Source organism: Scyliorhinus torazame, chromosome 1 (genome assembly GCF_047496885.1).
Source record: "Scyliorhinus torazame isolate Kashiwa2021f chromosome 1, sScyTor2.1, whole genome shotgun sequence".
Taxonomy (NCBI): domain Eukaryota; kingdom Metazoa; phylum Chordata; class Chondrichthyes; order Carcharhiniformes; family Scyliorhinidae; genus Scyliorhinus; species Scyliorhinus torazame.
The window spans coordinates 316,348,722-316,367,210 of NC_092707.1; the positions used below are offsets into that span (position 1 = coordinate 316,348,722).

Genomic DNA, 18,489 nt, shown 5'->3' on the forward strand with positions numbered 1-18,489 from the left:
CACCTGTAGAGTGGGCCGTGTGCTCCCCATACCACAATCTATTAAAAGTTGTGGGTCAGGTGAACTCCATGATACACTTTGGGGTTCTCTAAACCCTGGCCCATAATATAGGTAACAGATGAGGAAGGTATCAGCCATGATAGAATTGTGAAGCTGACACAATGGACCAAATGGCCTAATTCTGCTCCTATACCTTATTAACTAATGAACTGTGTAATGCAAACACACTTGAAAATCACACCTGAAGCTCAGGTCGGCAGGTACTTTTCACTTCTATGTGGTTGTGAATAAACACTGGTGCGGCCTTTTGATCCGGCATGGGAGCATCATTCTAGCGAGCTGCTTCATAATGATCATTCATGATATTCTAATGTACTCAAAATATGTTCCCGACATGACATTGTGGGAACAGCATGCTGCATTGAGAGTGGAGCAGATGATCACAGCCTGTTTATATGTCACGGGAAATTAACATTTTCACTACTCTTAATATTCTCCCCTCCTGTCTGCCATTATGTCCACTTTGGGCAGAACTCGGTGTGTGCAAAATAACGAAAAATTCCATTTCAAATTTAAGCTAGAATTTATGAATACATTGTACTGCTAGATACAGCACTGAAAAGCACATAACCGTAAGCAGAGTTGCAGTTGGTAACAATGCTTAAATAACACTGAAGTAGGTTCAAATAACTGTGTACCAACTAGGTATGAAAATTAAGTTGAACTGAAATTGCAATAATGATGCTTGTAAAGATTAAACTACTGAACAACTAGACTATTTGAAAAAGGCTGTGATTTTTTTAAAGTGCTGACTGCTGTCAGCTTGTGTTTGGTGTTGTCACTGACTAGAACATGTGAATGATTTGTCTGAGATATCACACGTTTTAGATACCAACAGAGCTACTCTTCTGTTTTGTTGTTGACATGGCATCCAGAGCAACTTGCTGCTTCTCACTGAGTCCACCATGTACTTCATCTGTCTGCGACTGTAAGCTGTTTTGTCCTTCAGCACGAATTCTGGTGTAAGCCTTGGCTGCTTCCTCCCGGTCTGGTTTTGATAAGCAAGTTCCAGAACACAGCATCTGTTGCAAATTCATGGAGCAGAGCTTGGGTGAGGCCAAGATGTTTCCCCCCATATTTCCTTTTTCCTCTTTTAACTGTTCCACCGAATGTGACCCTCCAGTAAGTAGGAATGTTTCTTCTCCTCTGGGAGCTATCTTTCCACTCTGTGGGTTTATCTGTGTACACACAAAGGCTCCATGACGCTAGAAAAGGAAACAAATTCAGCTTTAACAAGCGGAACACAAGCATCTAGTGGATGCAGCTGTAGGCTGCGTTCATTTATTAGCTCAAGTTCTGGCACTCACTTGCTTCTTCCACTCCACTGGCTGTCAGCCGCAGCTCAGTTATCTACAGGCAGCAGATAATAGATATTCTGTCAGCTCAACTTATTCATGAAATTAAACAACAATGGAAAGTTTGGTATTAAGAACTTGGCCCTGAAATAACTGAAATAAAAGGAGTCTTATTTTGTTACAATTTGAATGCATTTGCCATTTATCACTCAAATGCATGTGACTAGAATATTACACTGTGTGTGATCTCAATTAAATATGTCTTGGAGAATGGGTTCCCATGGATACTATTGCACACATTATATTATGGGTTGACAGATTTAGAGCTGAATTTTGATCACCTTCTTTTAGTGCACTTCATATACTCAGACATTAAATACATTTATTAGAAGGATAAAAAGCAACTTGATCAGGGGTCTCCCACGCCAGTTCCCGGGCCTATGTTGTACCCCTTCCGCTTGACAGCAGGACTTGATTGGACCGAAAGTGTTGAACCCGGTACCTGATTCACTGCCAGGAGGGACCCCCAGGATGTCTGTATTTAAATTAAATTGTTTGACCTCCTGATTGGTTCTGATCATTCATTCTGATCAATGATCAATTAACTGAATTCCAGGGCAGTACAGTGGCGCAGTGGTAGCACTGCAGTCTCACGGCGCCGATGTCCCAGGTTCGATCCGGCTCTGGGTCACTGTCCGTGTGGAGTTTGCACATTCTCCCCGTGTTTGCGTGGGTTTCGCCCCCACAACCCAAAGATGTGCAGGGTAGGTGGATTGAACATGCTAAATTGCCCCTTAATTGGAAAAAATGAATTGGGTACTCTAAATTTATTTTTAAAAAATTAACTTAATTCCTATGCAAGGACAACTGCAGCAATCAATACACATATACAAGTCTTCCTGGACTCAGCTAAAACGTCACTTTGTCCCAAGAGTGTACATAGCGTTTAAGAAATAGTTAGCAGTAACCAATTATATATTTTTTGTGCTGCGGCCATCATGAAAGAAATTAAGTAGCGCAGAACAATGGTCTGAATCCAGTAAGTAAAATGGTTAAAATAAATATATATCAATATCAATCAATATGTTACCAACCACCAGAAATTTTTTTTTTACTTCCAACTCTAAAATATATAATAAATGAAAAACAGCATTTAACTAATTTGTTATTCACCATTTAAGTTTTAAAGCTATAACCATAGAACCGTAAAGGTTTACACTACAGAAGGAGGCCATTCATCCCATCATGTTTGCATCAGTTCTTTGCTTCAACAAACAAACATGAATTCTACTTCCTTGCTTTCTCTCTCGATCCCTGTACTTCCTTCTGCTTCAAATACTTATCTACTTATCCTTCAGAAGATCTCTCTATCAACTATCTCCTGAGGCAAAACATTCCTCATTTGAAGAGTAATCTGGACAATTAAATTTCTCCTGACCTCTTTTATCATTCTCTTGGGAACAATTTTAAATTGTTGATCCCTCAACATTGACTCCTCAACCAGAGGGAACCTTTTTCTGCTCATTCCTTATCAAGACATTTTGACATTTTAAAAAAATTCACTTAACGTCTTTCTTATCCTGTAATGGTGAAAATGGTACCAGCGGCTGACTTTTAACCAAAGAAATGGGCAGGTTTTGGTTGGGCAGGATGTTAAAGTCTGTAAAGCTATACTTCCCTGACCCAAACTTGCCCCAAGGAAGTGGATTGGCACTCAGAATCTGATCATGAAATTGCGAGCCTCACTGTCGTTCAAGTTTAACTCCAGTCGACTGGTTTCCTTCATCATGGGTAACCCATCAGCTTTATTGAGATGAGGATGGTGTATTCAGGAGCTAAATGTCTTCACATCTACCTTCTAGATCCAGGTAACTGGCTGAGTAGCCATTGCTAAAGGGAGCCTTCTCACCCAATTACTTTCTTCCCTTGAAGTCTCCGATCCAAACTCCAGGCCACAATTTCCCCCATCTAGACCCCTCTTGACTTCAACCCCTAACACATCTCCAATTTTCCCCACTCAGCCTCTGATCTCTGATTTCCCCCTTCTCCAAGCAACCCACCAATTTCCTCCCTGGGATCCTGCTATCCTCCCTCGAGCCTGTGATACCCTGACACCATGGGCAGCACGGTGGCACAGTGGATAGTACTGTTGCCTCACAGCACCAGGAACCCGGGTTGAATTCTGACCTTGGGTGACTGTGTGGAGTCTGCACTTTTCTCCCTGTATATGCGTGGGTTTCCTCCAGGTGCTCAGGTTTACTCCCACAGTCCAAAGATGTACAGGTTAGGTGGATTGGTCATGCAAAATTGCCCCTTAGTGTCCAACGATGTGCAGGTTAGGTGGGGTTCTGGGGTTATGGCATTACGGGGATGGGCGGGGGAGTGGGCCTAGGTGGGGTGCTCTTTTCGAAGGTCTGTGCAGACTATGGGCTGAATGACCTCCTTCTGCATTGCAAGAATTCTATGTTTCTAACCATGAAGCTTTCAACCTCACTCTCCAGCCAATGCAACACCCACCAACGTCCCCCGTCCCTCCCGAGATTGGCAGTCTATGATGTTTGGCGCAATCCCAAACTGAAGGTTCCCCATGACATTATTTTTCCCCCCAATATTTTTAGTCAAGGCTTTTCAACAAAATGTAAACATACAAAATATCAAAAACCAAAGAACAACAAAAGACCATCACAACAACCCATCAATCCCAACCCTCCAGCTCTTCGGACACCAACCCCCTACCACGTGCTGCCTTTCCCCTTTTCCCCTTGCTGACCCCTCAATTCTTCTTGAAGAAATCGATGAACAATTTCTACTTCTGAGTGCACCCTTCTATCAAATCCCGCAGAGCAAACCGGATCTTCTCCAAACCACAAGAATTCTGGTGACACAGCCAAGTTGGCAAGAGCAGCACGGTAGCATTGTGGATAGCACAATTGCTTCACAGCTCCAGGGTCCCAGGTTCGATTCCCGGCTTGGGTCACTGTCTGTGCGGAGTATGCACATCCTCCCCCTGTGTGTGCGGGTTTCCTCCGGGTGCTCTGGTTTCCTCCCACAGTCCAAAGATGTGCAGGTTAGGTGGATTGGCCATGATAAATTGCCCTTAGTGTCCAAAATTGACCTTAGTGTTGGGTGAGGTTACTGGGTTATGGGGATAGGGTGGAGGTGTGGACCTTGGGTAGGGTGCTCTTTCCAAGAGCTGGTGCAGACTCGATGGGCCGAATGGCCTCCTTCTGCACTGTAAATTCTATGAAAAGCACTGCCATGATGCCAGTGCCCGTGTGCACAGGTTCCAGGGTGGCACAGCCAAGGGTCAGACCCTGAAGGGGGCATGCCCATGAAAGGAGGGGGTTATGAAGGGTGGTGTGAGTACAGGGCTGGTTTGAAGGGGCTTCTAAAAGATTTGGGGTGTGAAGAGTTGCAGTCTTGGAGGGGGGAGGGGCCTGAAAGGTGCATGGAAAGGCCTGAAAAGAGGGGACCCTCAGCGACCCCATAGTGAGGTGTCATCACTTGTGGGGTGTGGGGTAGTGCCAATATGTGTGGGAGGGGGGTGACATTGCCCATGGGTGGGGAGTGTGGGGGAGCCTCAAGCCCACTTAGAGATCAGAGCACTATTTCAAAATGAGGAGCCGGTTCGGTCAGTGAGTTCAGCTTCCCAGTGATGAAAATAATTCGAAGTGTGGACTAGCCCGGTGAGAAATACCCCACGCCCAAAAAAGTGGCTGAGTATGGTTAGATAGGAGTGGGGATCTCGCCAACAGAGCTGGGGTGAAACTCCCAGCACAACCCTACACAAATAACATTTAGAAACCTTACTGTTAGGTCACGCCCTTTTATGCAATTTCGGGTGCAGAAATCAGTGCGAATTACACCAACTGTTACGGCGTGGTTCTGATCGTGATCTTCTGCACTTAGTCATTCTTTTGGAGCTTGGGGTGATTTGCATCATGAATGATGGGCGGGATTCTCCGTCGGCCGACACCAGAATCGGGAAACGTGATTGGGCGGAGAATCAGTCCCAACGCCGATATTGTGGCGGGCATCGATTTCACGCCAAATCGCAATTCTCCGTCATCTCGACAGCGGCGTCAAAGTGTTCCAGAACGCACGTATAGTAAACGCTGTTGGCATATCATTAGCGGGCCTGACCTGATATTCTCCGGTTCTCCGAAGCCTCTGCGATTCTCCTCCTCCACAGGGCGAATTCCCGACGGCGAGGTTCACTTGTGCTTTTAGAAGTCATGAAGCCAGCGTCGTGGCTGACGAGGGAGAGAGAAGAGGTAGGACAGGGAGAGGCTCGACCGTGGGCTGCTGGGCCGGACACTGGCTGGCTGGCTGGGGTGGGGGGATAGGGGTGATGGGGGACCGGGACATGTGTCCCCACGGGGCTGGGGTGATGTCCAGGCATGAACCGCTATTGACGTGGCCTGCAAGGCAGGCATCTTGCTGCGCACCCCACTGACCACCCACCTTGGCCTTGGTTCTGCAAAGTGACACTGGCCGGATGGGTGCCTTCAACCCCCGCACCCCACCTTCCACCATACCCCCCCGACCCGGCTGCCACCCGCCGGTGGGGCATCAGATGGCCCACTCAAGGCCAGCATCCACTGTAGCTCCTACGGGGGCACTGGACAGGTGGCGCGGGGATACTGCTGGAAAGAGCAGTCCCAGCCGAAGCTGGGACGTGCGTAAGCCAGAGACCTCCATTGTGCTAAGTACCGACGGGGCCAGGGATGCACGGATGCGGGGCAGAGTCCGCAGTGTCTACCGGGGACAGCATGTAGCCCATTGGACCTGGTTGGGCATGGGGAAGCATGCAGCAGCGGAAGATAGAGAGCCAGCCCGCCCAACAGGCCAAGGAGGAGGAGGAGGAGATGCAAAGGGGCACCACATGAGGTCTCGTGTGTACCGGCCGGACCGGGCATGTCGTCGAAGACTCCGGCTGAGTAGGGAGACAGTGCGACATATCTGCCAGATCATGGCAAATCTGGCACCACAGGGGAATGGGGGGAGGACATCTGCTCCCGGTGGCCATCAAGTTCACTGTCACCCTGAACATCTACGCCACGGAGATCTCTCAGAGCTCGATGCACAGCTGCATCCGCCCTGTCATGGAAACCCTATATGCCCAGTCAGCACAACACATCCATTTTAATGTGGACCGAGCCCATGGGGATTCTGGGTCAGCGAAGATAGTCGTCAGTGACATGCGATCAACGGAATGAATGTTGCCCTACCAGCACCTGCAGATGACAGGCCACTCTGCACAAAAACAAAGGAGTTCCATTCGATGAACGTGCAGCTGATAAGTGACCATTAGCTGTGCATCATGCACGTCTGCACCCAATACCCAGGCAGTGTGCACGATGCCTTCATCCTGGCACACTCGACGATTCCCGAACACTTTGAGACGCTTCCCCAACTGGGGAGTTTGGCTTCTGAGCAACAGGGTTATCTGCTGCGGTTGTGTCTAATGACGCCTATCTAAAGGTCACAGACTGACGTGGTACCCACTACAACGACTCACAAGCAGCGACCAGGGGCATAATCCAGCGGTGCTTTGGCATCCTGAAAATGCGGTTCAGGTGCCTGGACTGCTCTGGAAGGGCCCTCCAGTATGACGCTGAGAGGGCTGTCCGCATCATGGTGGCTTGCTGCACCTTCCACAATATCATGCATCAGAGGGGCGACATGGTGGAGGAGGATGAACGCCAGGCATCCTCCAGGATGTGGGGGAAGGCGAGGATGGACAGGACATGGGGCCCAGGAAGTCACGAGACCCCGCTGTGACTGAGCCAGGAAGTGCCGCCGCAATGTCCAGGTGGCTCTGGAACATGGCTGCCTCTGAGAGGGCAGCCGTGTCCTGGGCCTCAGCCAACACCTGCAGTGCCCTAAGCCTTGAACATGCTGATCCATAGCCAAAACCCCCACCCCCAAGTCCTCCACTGTGGATGCCACCCGTGCGATGTTGGCCTGGGTGCCACGTGTGGTTGGCACCACCTCCTGCTCCTGCATGTGGTTGGACTCCTCCAACTGCACCTGCAGGTGCTGGATGCTCGCCGACAACCCCTCATGTCGTCCCTGGCTCTGCGACTGCATCTCCACGATTGATGGGATTGTCCATTCCAGAAATCTGAAACCTGTCTGGTCAGCAGCTGGTCCGTGGGGCAGGCCGGCCCCCTCAGGAGTTTCTACCTCCTCCTGAATTACCGGAGCAGCTGTGTGGTGCACACCAGTGGGTGTCCCAGGAGCCTCTTCACTGAAGTGCTCAACCGGGGTGAGTGTCTCTGGGATGGCAGAGGGGTTGGAGATAGCTGCGACGGGATATCAGTGTCATGCCCGGACCCGAGGTGGGGGCTCAATTATGGTACTGGCTGGGAGGCGAAGGTTTGGCAGATGTGCCCATCAATCACCAGCAGGTCCTGCAAGACAACAAAAGACAAGACGCATGATTAGGCCATAGGCTGGGGAGGGGTTGGCGTTGAGGATGGCCTGCTGCTCTGCCACATGTTCGGCAGTCCCCCTCCAGTTTTCTCCCTCTCCCGGCGGTTATGGCTGGCCTTATCCTGGGAGGGGGAAGAGAAAATAACAGCGTTAGACAGTCCGGCACATGCAGCCCAGGGGTTGGATAGCTGGTGGACTCAGTGGCCAGGTCACCTGTCTATGGCGACCAGGATGTGCCGCAGGTTTGGTGTTCGGCCGCCCTCCTGGTGGGGACTCACGTGTGTGTGGGCAAGGGGTTGGTGCCAGAAGAACAGTGCTGCCTATTCACCCTGGCCGCTATGAGGAAGTGTCATGCAGTTTTTTTTCCTGCACTGCTGGCCGGTCCGAATGGTGTTACTGATGGTGCTAATCGCCTCTGCCACCTGTGCCCAGGCCCGGCGAAAGGCGGAGGCTGGCAGCCTCATTACCGTGCCGGGGTACAGGGTGGTCCTCCTCGCCTCCATGGCTTCTAGGAGAGGCTCCAGTTCGGCCTCCATGAAGCATGGTGCTGCTCTCCTTGCTGCCATCTTGTTTGCTGGGATGGTGTGTGTGGGGAGTGGTGTGTATGCCCAGCTGTAGCTTACCAGCCTCCTGAGTGTTAATCACAAATCTGGCAAATCCTACACCATTTTTCATTGGAATCGATTGTGTTCCACGGGGCGCTGGTGCTAGCCCCTCAATGGTACCTGAATCGGTCCAAGTGCAGCGTCCGTTTTGTTGTCGTGGAAGTCCATGAATCCTGCCCCGGCCTCAGGAACAGAGAATCCAGCCGGATGTGTGAGGGACCCAAATACACTGGCAAGGACAGATCCAAAGAGATCAGAGGGTGCCCTGATCTCAGAACAATACTCCGGAGCCCCTTACAACCTTCTCAACAGCAAAGACCCCCCTTCATGGCGGAAAAACTTCACCCCAATTGCTAATATCAGCTTCCCCCCCTCGCCCTCAAATTGCCGGTACCAGCATCCCCGTCCCCACAGGTGAGCAACACCCCGCTATTGGGTCAAACTCCCCGCCACCTTTAAGCCCTGCTCCTTCTTGTCCCACCCCTTGGCACTGCCTCTGGCACTCTGGGTTGGCACTGCCAGGTTGACATTTTTAGGCCTACTTCTTGGCAGTGACCCTTGGCAGGGATCCAGGGGCAGTGCCCTGCCATGCCCCCGACTACCTGGAGGCTACAATGGCCTCTGAGACCCCAGTGTGGTCATCACGTCTGGTGTCTGTTTGTGGAGACCAGTCGTGATTCACGGATGCTTCATGTTGCACCGGCAGGGGGAGAATTTCCAGAGCCAGGAGAGTGCAGCTGTAGTATCCACGGCGAGAGAATATGCATGAAATGGCATGTAGGATACACACGATACTCTTTTATTAAATTTGCACAATACTCCTCTCACTGAAGGGTCTCCCTCCCTGACCTGCATCCAGATCGGGTTTTTATCTGTGAGGGCTCCTTCCCCTCATTAAAAGGAGGAAGCCCTGCAGGAGTCTACCGGCAGGCAGGAAGGTGGTTTAAAGTGTGGCTTCTTCAATGCCAGGAGCATCCGGAATAAGGTGGGTGAACTTGCGGCATGGGTTGGTACCTGGGACTTCGATGTTGTGGCCATTTCGGAGACATGGATAGAGCATAGACAGGAATGGTTGTTGCAGGTGCTGGGGTTTAGATATTTCAGTAAGCTCAGGGAAGGTGGTAAAAGAGGGGGCGGGGTGGCATTGTTAGTCAAGGACAGTATTACGGTGGCAGAAAGGACGTTTGATGAGGACTCGTCTACTGAGGTTGTATGGGCAGAGGTTAGAAACAGGAAAGGAGAGGTCACCCTGTTAGGGGTTTTCTATAGGCCTCCGAAAAGTTCCAGAGATGTAGAGGAAAGGATTGCAAAGATGATTCTGGATTGGAGCGAAAGCAACAGGGTAGTTGTTATGGGGGACTTTAACTTTCCAAATATTGACTGGAAACGCTATAGTTCGAGTACTTTAGATGGGTCTGTTTTTGTCCAATGTGTGCAGGAGGGTTTCCTGACACAGTATGTAAATAGGCCAATGAGAGGCGAGGCCATATTCGATTTGGTACTGAGTAATGAACCAGGACAGGTGTTAGATTTGGAAGTAGGTGAGCACTTTGGTGATAGTGACCACAATTCCATTGCGTTTACTTTAGTGATGGAAAGGGATAGGTATATACCGCATGGCAAGAGTTATATCTGGGAGAAAGGCAATTATGATGCGATGAGGCAAGACTTAGGATGCATCGGATGGAGAGGAAAACTGCAGGGGATGGGCACAATGGAAATGTGGAGCTTGTTCAAGGAACAGCTACTGCGTGTCCTTGATAAGTATGTACCTGTCTGGCAGGGAGGAAGTGGTCGAGCAAGGGAACCGTGGTTTACTAAAGCCGTCGAAACACTTGTCAAGAGGAAGAAGGAGGCTTATGTAAAGATGAGACATGAAGGTTCAGATTAGGGCGCTCGAGAGTTATAAGTTAGCTAGGAAGGACCTAAAGTGAGAGCTAAGAAGAGCCAGGAGGGGACAAGAGAAGTCTTTGGCAGGTAGGATCAAGGATAACCCTAAAGCTTTCTATAGATATGTCAGGAATAAACGAATGACTAGGGTAAGAGTAGGGCCAGTCAAGGACAGTAGCGGGAAGTTGTGCTTGGAGTCCGAGGAGATAGGAGAGGTGCTGAATGAATATTTTTCGTCAGTTTTCACACAGGAAAAAGACAATGTTTTCGAGGAGAATACTGAGATTCAGGCTACTAGACTAGAAGGGCTTGAAGTTCATAAGGAGGAGGTGTTAGCAATTCTGGAAAGTGTGAAAATAGATAAGTCCCCTGGGCCGGATGGGATTTATCCTAGGATCCTCTGGGAAGCTAGGGAGGAAATTGCTGAGCTTTTGGCTTTGATCTTTAAGTCATCTTTGTCTACAGGAATAGTGCCAGATGACTGGAGGATAGCAAATGTTTTCCCTTTGTTCAAGAAGGGGAGTAGAGACAACCCCGGTAACTATAGACCAGTGAGCCTGTTGCTCGTTTTAGCCATAGTTTCTTTGCTCTAATTCTGTTACCTTTGCTCATGAGTCGCCAGGTATCTTTCTGATACCGCCACGTGGTTCAAGTCCAAGTAATGATTAATAATGCAACGCACTGCTTAGTAAGAGCTAAATCAACGCTCATTTATTATATACAGCAATTAATACTTATACAATAATTCTACTTCTAGACTACTACCTACCACTAACAGGCCAATACTTAACTTTGGAAATGGCCCACCAGGTCAGGGAAATGAATGGCCTTTCGAATTGGTTCTGAGCCCGCGGGATTCAAAAGCTGGTACAAGTCGATAGTCAGGAGTGCCTATCTGGTAGCGATCGCTGGAGTAAAACTTACGGTCTCTTGTAGAAGGGTCTTGAAGGTTGCGGGCAGGAGAAGAAGGGTTGATTTGAACTTGGCTCCTATTCTTATAGTCCCCAGGGGCTTCCCGCCTCTCGGGCGGACCTTGTACCTGGTTCCAAGTGATTGGACTTGGTCCCAATCACTTGGTTTGATATGCTCCAATACTGGAGCGATTCCTTGATCGAGGTGTGGTCGTTTACCTTTCTTTGTGTCAGCTCCTGCTGGCGCCGAAAGGTCTGGGTCGGCTTTGAGTTGCTAATTTGTAGCAATTGTTCCCGGGGATGGCTGCTTAATATGCAGATGGCTGGGTTGTTGTGATGTTGATGGCTGCAGGTATCGGTCTGGACTGTCTTCCCCAGAGGCGAATACACTGTTTTACCTGCAGCTGTCTGTTTGAGTCCTGTTGGCTGATTTTCCCATCGGCCTCTTCCGTTCGCCATTTTAAATCGGGGTTTGACCATTCTAATCGGGAGTCAGCCATTTTACATGGCTACAAGCCTTACTTCTGTTGTGGGCAAAATCTTGGAAAGGTTTATAAGAGATAGGATGTATAATCATCTGGAAAGGAATAATTTGATTAGAGATAGTCAACACAGTTTTGTGAAGGGTAGGTCGTGCCTCACAAACCTTCTTGAGTTCTTTGAGAAGGTGACCAAACAGGTGGATGAGGGTAAAGCAGTTGATGTGGTGTATGTGGATTTCAGTAAAGCGTTTGATAAGGTTCCCCACGGTAGGCTACTGCAGAAAATACGGAGGCATGGGATTCAGGGTCATTTAGCAGTTTGGATCAGAAATTGGCTAGCTGGAAGTAGACAAAGGGTGGTGGTTGATGGGAAATGTTCAGACTGGAGTCCAGTTACTAGTGGTGTACCACAAGGATCTGTTTTGGGGCCACTGCTGTTTGTCATTTTTATAAATGACCTGGAGGAGGGCGTAGAAGGATGGGTGAGTAAATTTGCAGATGACACTAAAGTCGGTGGAGTTGTGGACAGTGCAGAAGGATGTTACAAGTTACAGAGGGACATAGATAAGCTGCAGAGCTGGGCTGAGAGGTGGCAAATGGAGTTTAATGCAGAAAAGTGTGAGGTGATTCATTTTGGAAGGAATAACAGGAAGACAGAGTACTGGGCTAATGGTAAGATTCTTGGCAGTGTGGATGAGCAGAGAGATCTTGGTGTCCATGTACATAGATCCCTGAAAGTTGCCACCCAGGTTGAGAGGGTTGTTAAGAAGGCGTACGGTGTGTTCGCTTTTATTGGTAGCGGGATTGAGTTTCGGAGCCATGAGGTCATGTTGCAGCTGTACAAAACTCTGGTGCGGCCGCATTTGGAGTATTGCGTGCAATTCTGGTCGCCGCATTATAGGAAGGATGTGGAAGCATTGGAAAGGGTACAGAGGAGATTTACCAGAATGTTGCCTGGTATGGAGGGAAGATCTTATGAGGAAAGACTGAGGGACTTGAGGCTGTTTTCGTTAGAGAGAAGAAGGTTAAGAGGTGACTTAATTGAGGCATACAAGATGATCAGAGGATTGGATAGGGTGGACAGTGAGAGCCTTTTTCCTCAGATGGTGATGTCTAGCACGAGGGGACATAGCTTTAAATTGAGGGGAGATAGATATACGACAGACGTCAGAGGTAGGTTCTTTACTCAGAGAGTAGTAAGGGCGTGGAATGCCCTGCCTGCAATAGTAGTGGACTCGCCAACACTAAGGGCATTCAAATGGTCATTGGATAGACATATGGACGATAAGGGAATAGTGTAGATGGGCTTTAGAGTGGTTTCACAGGTCGGCGCAACATCGAGGGCCGAAGGGCCCGTACTGCACTGTAATGTTCTATGTTCTATCTATGTTCTATGTTGTTACCAGGGAAGTTCGTATTCTGTGCAGGTCACAGGTAACTGAATGGCCCATGCCCCATGGCCTCCTTGGGGGTTATAAGAGTGGCTTAAAGCCAATTCTGCATATTTTGTTTTAAAAACATTTTATTAAGACATTTGTCATTTTTTAACAATTTTTAAAAATTCTGCATATTTATGATTAATATGCTAATCTGGTTCACACCCAGATTACATCTGCTGGGAGGGTCTGGGAACATCACACACTGTTTGGTGTCTGGCGCAAATCATGTTCAGGGCTCTCCCAGTATTTTCCTGAGATTTGTACTGGGCACATCGTGGCTGGAAATTGACCCATGCTATTTCTGTGAAATGCTAATGCATGTCTGACATGATCACTCTTTCTCAGGGCATACAGGACTCACCTTTAATATTTTCAATTTGTCCTTAAGTGTATAGTGTTTCATTATGGGGTAATGGTTGACTCTATCTCCCACCAGTTCCCACTTTTTCCTTCTTGTTCTCCATTTCCTCTTCCCCATTCTGCTCCTTTGTTCACATTGGCCAAGATCAGCTCATTCAAGGGTGGCCCAATGGCGCAGTGGTTAGCACTGCTGCCTCACAGCGTTGAGGACCCGGGTTCGATCCCCGCCCCAGGACACTGTGCATGTGGAGTTTGCACATTCTCCTCGTGTCTGCGTGGGTCTCACCTCCACAACCCAAAGATGTGCAGGGTAGGTGGATTGGCCACACTAAATTACCCGTTAATTGGGGGAAAAAAAAAATTGGTACTCTAAATTTATTAAAAAGTCATTCAACTCAGATTGGATGTTTAATCGGGCACCTTTCTGAGCGTTATGGCTTCATTCCACATTAGACTGGGCATTGCCTACTTAACTTGAAGGAGTCCCCTCGTGTACATTTGAAGTACATAGACCATGAACTTTCATTCAGTATTTACTCACATCTTACTTAATCTTTGTACATTAATCTTACACAGCTATAAATCCTTCCTTACCTTTCCTCTGATTGGTTCATTTGGATACTTCCTTGCATCATATTGATGAATGAAAGAAATATATTCCCGATAATCCTTTGGAGGAGATAGTAACTCACTTGGATCCACCTGTGGCACTTGGTGACAGTTCAAGAAATAGATATGTTCAAAATAATACAAAAGCAAGTGTGTCACTGCTGTACATTAAATCTCAAATACTGTTTTTTTTTAATAAATATTTTATTGAAAATTTTTGGTCAACCAACACAGTACATTGTGTATCCTTTACACAACCTTATAACAACACAGAAAACAATGACCTATTTTATATAAACAAAAAACAAAAAATAAATAAATATTAAATAACAAAAATGAAAACTAGCCCTAATTGGCAACTGCCTTGTCACAAGCTACACCCCCCCCCCCGCACCCCCCCACCCCCCCATCCCTCCCCCCCCCCCCCCAAAAAAAATCCTGGGCTGCTGCTGCTGCCTTCTTTTTTCCCCCATCTATCTATCCGCAAGATATTCGACGAACGGTTGCCACCGCCTGGTGAACCCTTGAGCCGACCCCCTTAGGACGAACTTAATCCGCTCTAGCTTTATGAACCCCGCCATGTCAAAATCTCAAATACTGTTAATCCGTGAATACAATTATTCTTCAAAAACTGATCTCAAAATTGACAGTTCTCGGTTTACATCAACAGTGTATTTTAGGAGCTGTGCTTGTTCAATTTTATGTTAAGTGTCACAATCGATACATATTTTGTGACCTAAGACCAGCAGATCATTTTGGCTGGAGTCATGCAAACTCATGCCACTTTGTTGGTACACTGACAATTTTGTTTCATAATCATTCAATTCAACTGCCTCCTGTGCTATTGGAGGTTTCTCTCTCTCGTATACCAGGCGGGAATCTGTGATCCTGAGGCTAAGTGTTGACGCAGTCGGAAACGCCGTCGCGTTTCTCGACGGCGTCAACCCGGCCTCAGGATCAGCAATTCTGGCCCCTACAAGGGGCCAGCACGGCACTGGAGCGGTTCACGCCGCTCCAGCTGCTGATCCCGGCATCAATTGGGCACCGCGGGATCCGCGTGTGCACGGTGGCACTAACATGCACATGCGCAGTGGCTTCCATCAAAGCGCCATCCCGACGCAACATGGCGCAGGGCTACAGGGGCCGGCGCGGAAGAAAGGAGGCTCCCAGCCAGCGAGGCTGGCCTGCGAATCGGTGGGCTCCGATCGCGGGCCAGGCCACATCGGAGGTCCCCCTCCTCCTCCTCCCCCCTCTCCCCCCCTCCCCCCTCTCCCTCCCCCCCCCCCCCCCACAGATCGCCCCCCGACCCTTCCACGGCGAGTTTCCGCCGGCTGCGAGCAGGTGTGGACGGTGCCGGCGGGGCTCGGCTTTTTTACGACGGCTGTTCGGCCCATCCCGGGCCGAGAATCGGTGGGCTGGCCGTGTACAGTGGCCCCCGACCGGCGTTATGCCAACCACGCTGGTGCCAATGGCGCCGGTTCTCCGCTCTGTGGAGAATTGCGTGCCGGCGTTGGGGCGGCGTGGCGCGATTCGCGCCAGTCACGGGGATTCTCCGGCCCGGCCCCGGGCTGAGAATCTCGCCCACTATGTCTGTACATTATGAAAATCAGTATGCCCACCATCACTTCATTCAAAATTTAGTGAACAATATCTATGATTATGAGTTTTCATAAGTTAATGGTCTCCACATTTTGTACCACTTGCTCGGTTATGTTTATAATAAGGGTTTCCATTAATGTAACAGACCATAAGGGATACCATTCACTCAACATGTAGTTAGTCTGACCACGCCCAGAACATTATATTGGTGAATGCCAACTAACTGACAGCACCCAAGCGTAGGAATTGTCCGTTCCTAAAACTAGTGTTGATGCCGGGGCAGGACTCGTGGACTTCTACAACAGCAAAACTGGCGCCGCACCTGGACCGATTCAGCGACTGTGAAGGGCTACCACCGGCGCCAAGGGGAACACAATCGATTCCAATCAGAAACGGTGCGGGATTCACCGGATTCACGATTGACACTCAGGAGCCTGACCAGCTGCTGCCGCATATACACACGTCACTCCCCATACATACGATCCCAGCCAACAAGATGGCAGCAAGGAGAGTAGCACCCTGTTTTATGGATGCCGAGCTCGAGACCCTGCTAGACGCCGTGGAGGAGTGGCTGGCTTCCCTGTACCCTGGCCCGAGAAGGAGGCTGCCAGCCACTGCTGTTTGCCGGGCCTGGTCGCAGGTGGCAGAGGCGGTGAGCGCCATCAACAACACTGTCCGGACCAGCCAGCAATGCAAGAAGAAACTGCACAGCCTCTTCAGGGCGGCCATGGTGAGTAGGCAACACTGTGCTCCTAGCACCAATCCCCCCCACCTGGAGGGTGTCCGAATCCCAGCACCAATATCGGCCGCCACGGCCAGGTGCCCTGGCCACTGAGGCCACCAGCTACCCATCCCCTGGGCTGCATGTATTGGACAGTCTAACACTGTTGTTTTCTATTTCCCCATCTCCCCTCCATGAGAAGGCTGCACATAACTGCCGGGAGAAGGGAAAGGACTGGAGGGGGACCGCTGTACCTGCAGCCCCTCATCGCAGCAGGGCAGGGGGTCCTGCATGTGGTCGGTGGGCCTGAGGATAGGGCAGTTGCCGGGGTGGAGATCAGTGTTGGGCGAGGAAGTGAGACCCTGCTGAGTTGTGGTTCTCCGTGACACGTGTGTCACTCCCACAGCACCTCACTCCCACACCACCCCCACCACTCCACAGCTCCTTCACACCACCCCCACATCTACACCAACCCAGCTTCACACACCCCCCACTCCCCCCAGCCCATGGTCTAAACATGCGTCTTGTCTTGCGGTGTCCGTGCCCTTGGCCAGTTCGAGGCCCCCCTCCTATTCAGTGAACCTGGAGGTGATCAGAGCGTCCGTGCGCATTGGCCCTGGCGTACAGGTTGTGCGGCCTCTTGTGCCTGGCCGGGCCCTATGTCCAGTCAATCCTCGCCTGCATTGTCCTCGTCGGAGGAGGTGTGGTGTTCCCCCTCCTCCTCCAGCACATTGCTCCTCTGCTGCGCGATGTTATGGAGGACACAGCAGATCACCACGATGTGGATGAACCTTTCAGCTTCATACTGCAGGGCCCCTCCAGAGCGGTCTGGGAACCTGAACCGCATCTTCACAAGGCCGAAGCACCGTTCGATCATGCTCCTGGTCGCTATATGGGCGTCGTTGTAGCGAGTCTCCGCGTCAGTCTGTGGCCACCGGATAGACGTCATAGAGTGGATAATCCCTGTCGCCCAGGAGCCCACACCATAGCCGGGGGTTCGCCTTGAAGAGGCCAGGATTTGTCAAATGTGCCAGGATGAAGGCATTGTGCACACAGCCTGGTTTTCGAGCACAGATGTGTATCATAGAATTTTTTTACAGTGCAGAAGGAGGCCATTCGACCCATCGAGTCTGCACTGGCTCTTGGAAAGAGCACCCTACCCACGGTCAACACCTCCACCCTATCCCCATAACCCAGTAACCCCACCCAACACTAAGGGAAACTTTGGACACTAAGGGCAATTTATCATGGCCAATCCACCTAACCCGCACATCTTTGGACTGTGGGAGGAAACCGGAGCACCCGGAGGAAACCCACGCACACACGGGGAGGAAGTGCAGACTCCGCACAGACAGTGACCCAAGCCAGAATCGAACCTGGGACCCTGGAGCTGTGAAGCAATTGTGCTATCCATAATGCTACCGTGCTGCCCACTGATGCACATCTGATGGTCACGCACCAGCTGCAAATGGATCGAATGGAACCCCTTTTGGTTTGTGTAGAGCAACCTGTCATCTGCGACATAGGGCGACATGCAGGGGCTGGTTTAGCACACTGGGCTAAATAGCTGGCTTTTAAAGCAGACCAAGGCAGGCCAGCAGCATGGTTCAATTCCCGTACCAGCCTCCCTGAACAGGCGCCGGAATGTGGCGACTAGGGGCTTTTCACAGTAACTTCATTTGAAGCCTACTTGTGACAATAAGCAATTTTCATTTCAGTTTTTTCATGCATCCCGTCGATCATCCCTTGGACTCGGGTCATCTTGCCGATGGCAATGAATCATGCTGCCCGGGCATCCTGGTGGGCTCGGTCCACATTGGAATGGATGTATTGTGCCGTCTGACCATATAGGGCCTCCGTGATGGCACGAATGCATCTGTGCACCAAGCTCAGAGATTCCGGACAGGTCCCTACACTATGCCTGTGGCATAAAAGTTCAGGGCGACTGTCAACTTGACGGCCACCGGGAGCTTGTGTAGTCCCCCATTTCCCCGCGGTGATAGGTGTGCCATGATCTGGCAGATATGTTGCATTGCCCCCTGCTCAGCTGGAGTCAGCGTCGGCATGCACGGTCTGGCAG

General features: G+C 49.9%; 1 protein-coding gene across 1 annotated transcript in view; it reads right to left on the reverse strand.

Annotated features, from left to right (window-relative positions):
* Window positions 1-564: 564 nt before the first annotated feature.
* The window catches only part of LOC140424427 (uncharacterized), a 134,717-nt gene continuing 116,792 nt past the window's right edge, over window positions 565-18,489 (reverse strand). The window contains exons 4-6 of the mRNA XM_072507865.1: window positions 14,075-14,190; window positions 1,368-1,410; window positions 565-1,265 (exon numbers count right to left, since the gene is read on the reverse strand). Coding sequence (XP_072363966.1) covers window positions 1,006-1,265; window positions 1,368-1,410; window positions 14,075-14,190 — 419 coding nt within the window. The 3' untranslated portion in view covers window positions 565-1,005. The remainder of the gene's footprint in view (window positions 1,266-1,367; window positions 1,411-14,074; window positions 14,191-18,489) is intronic.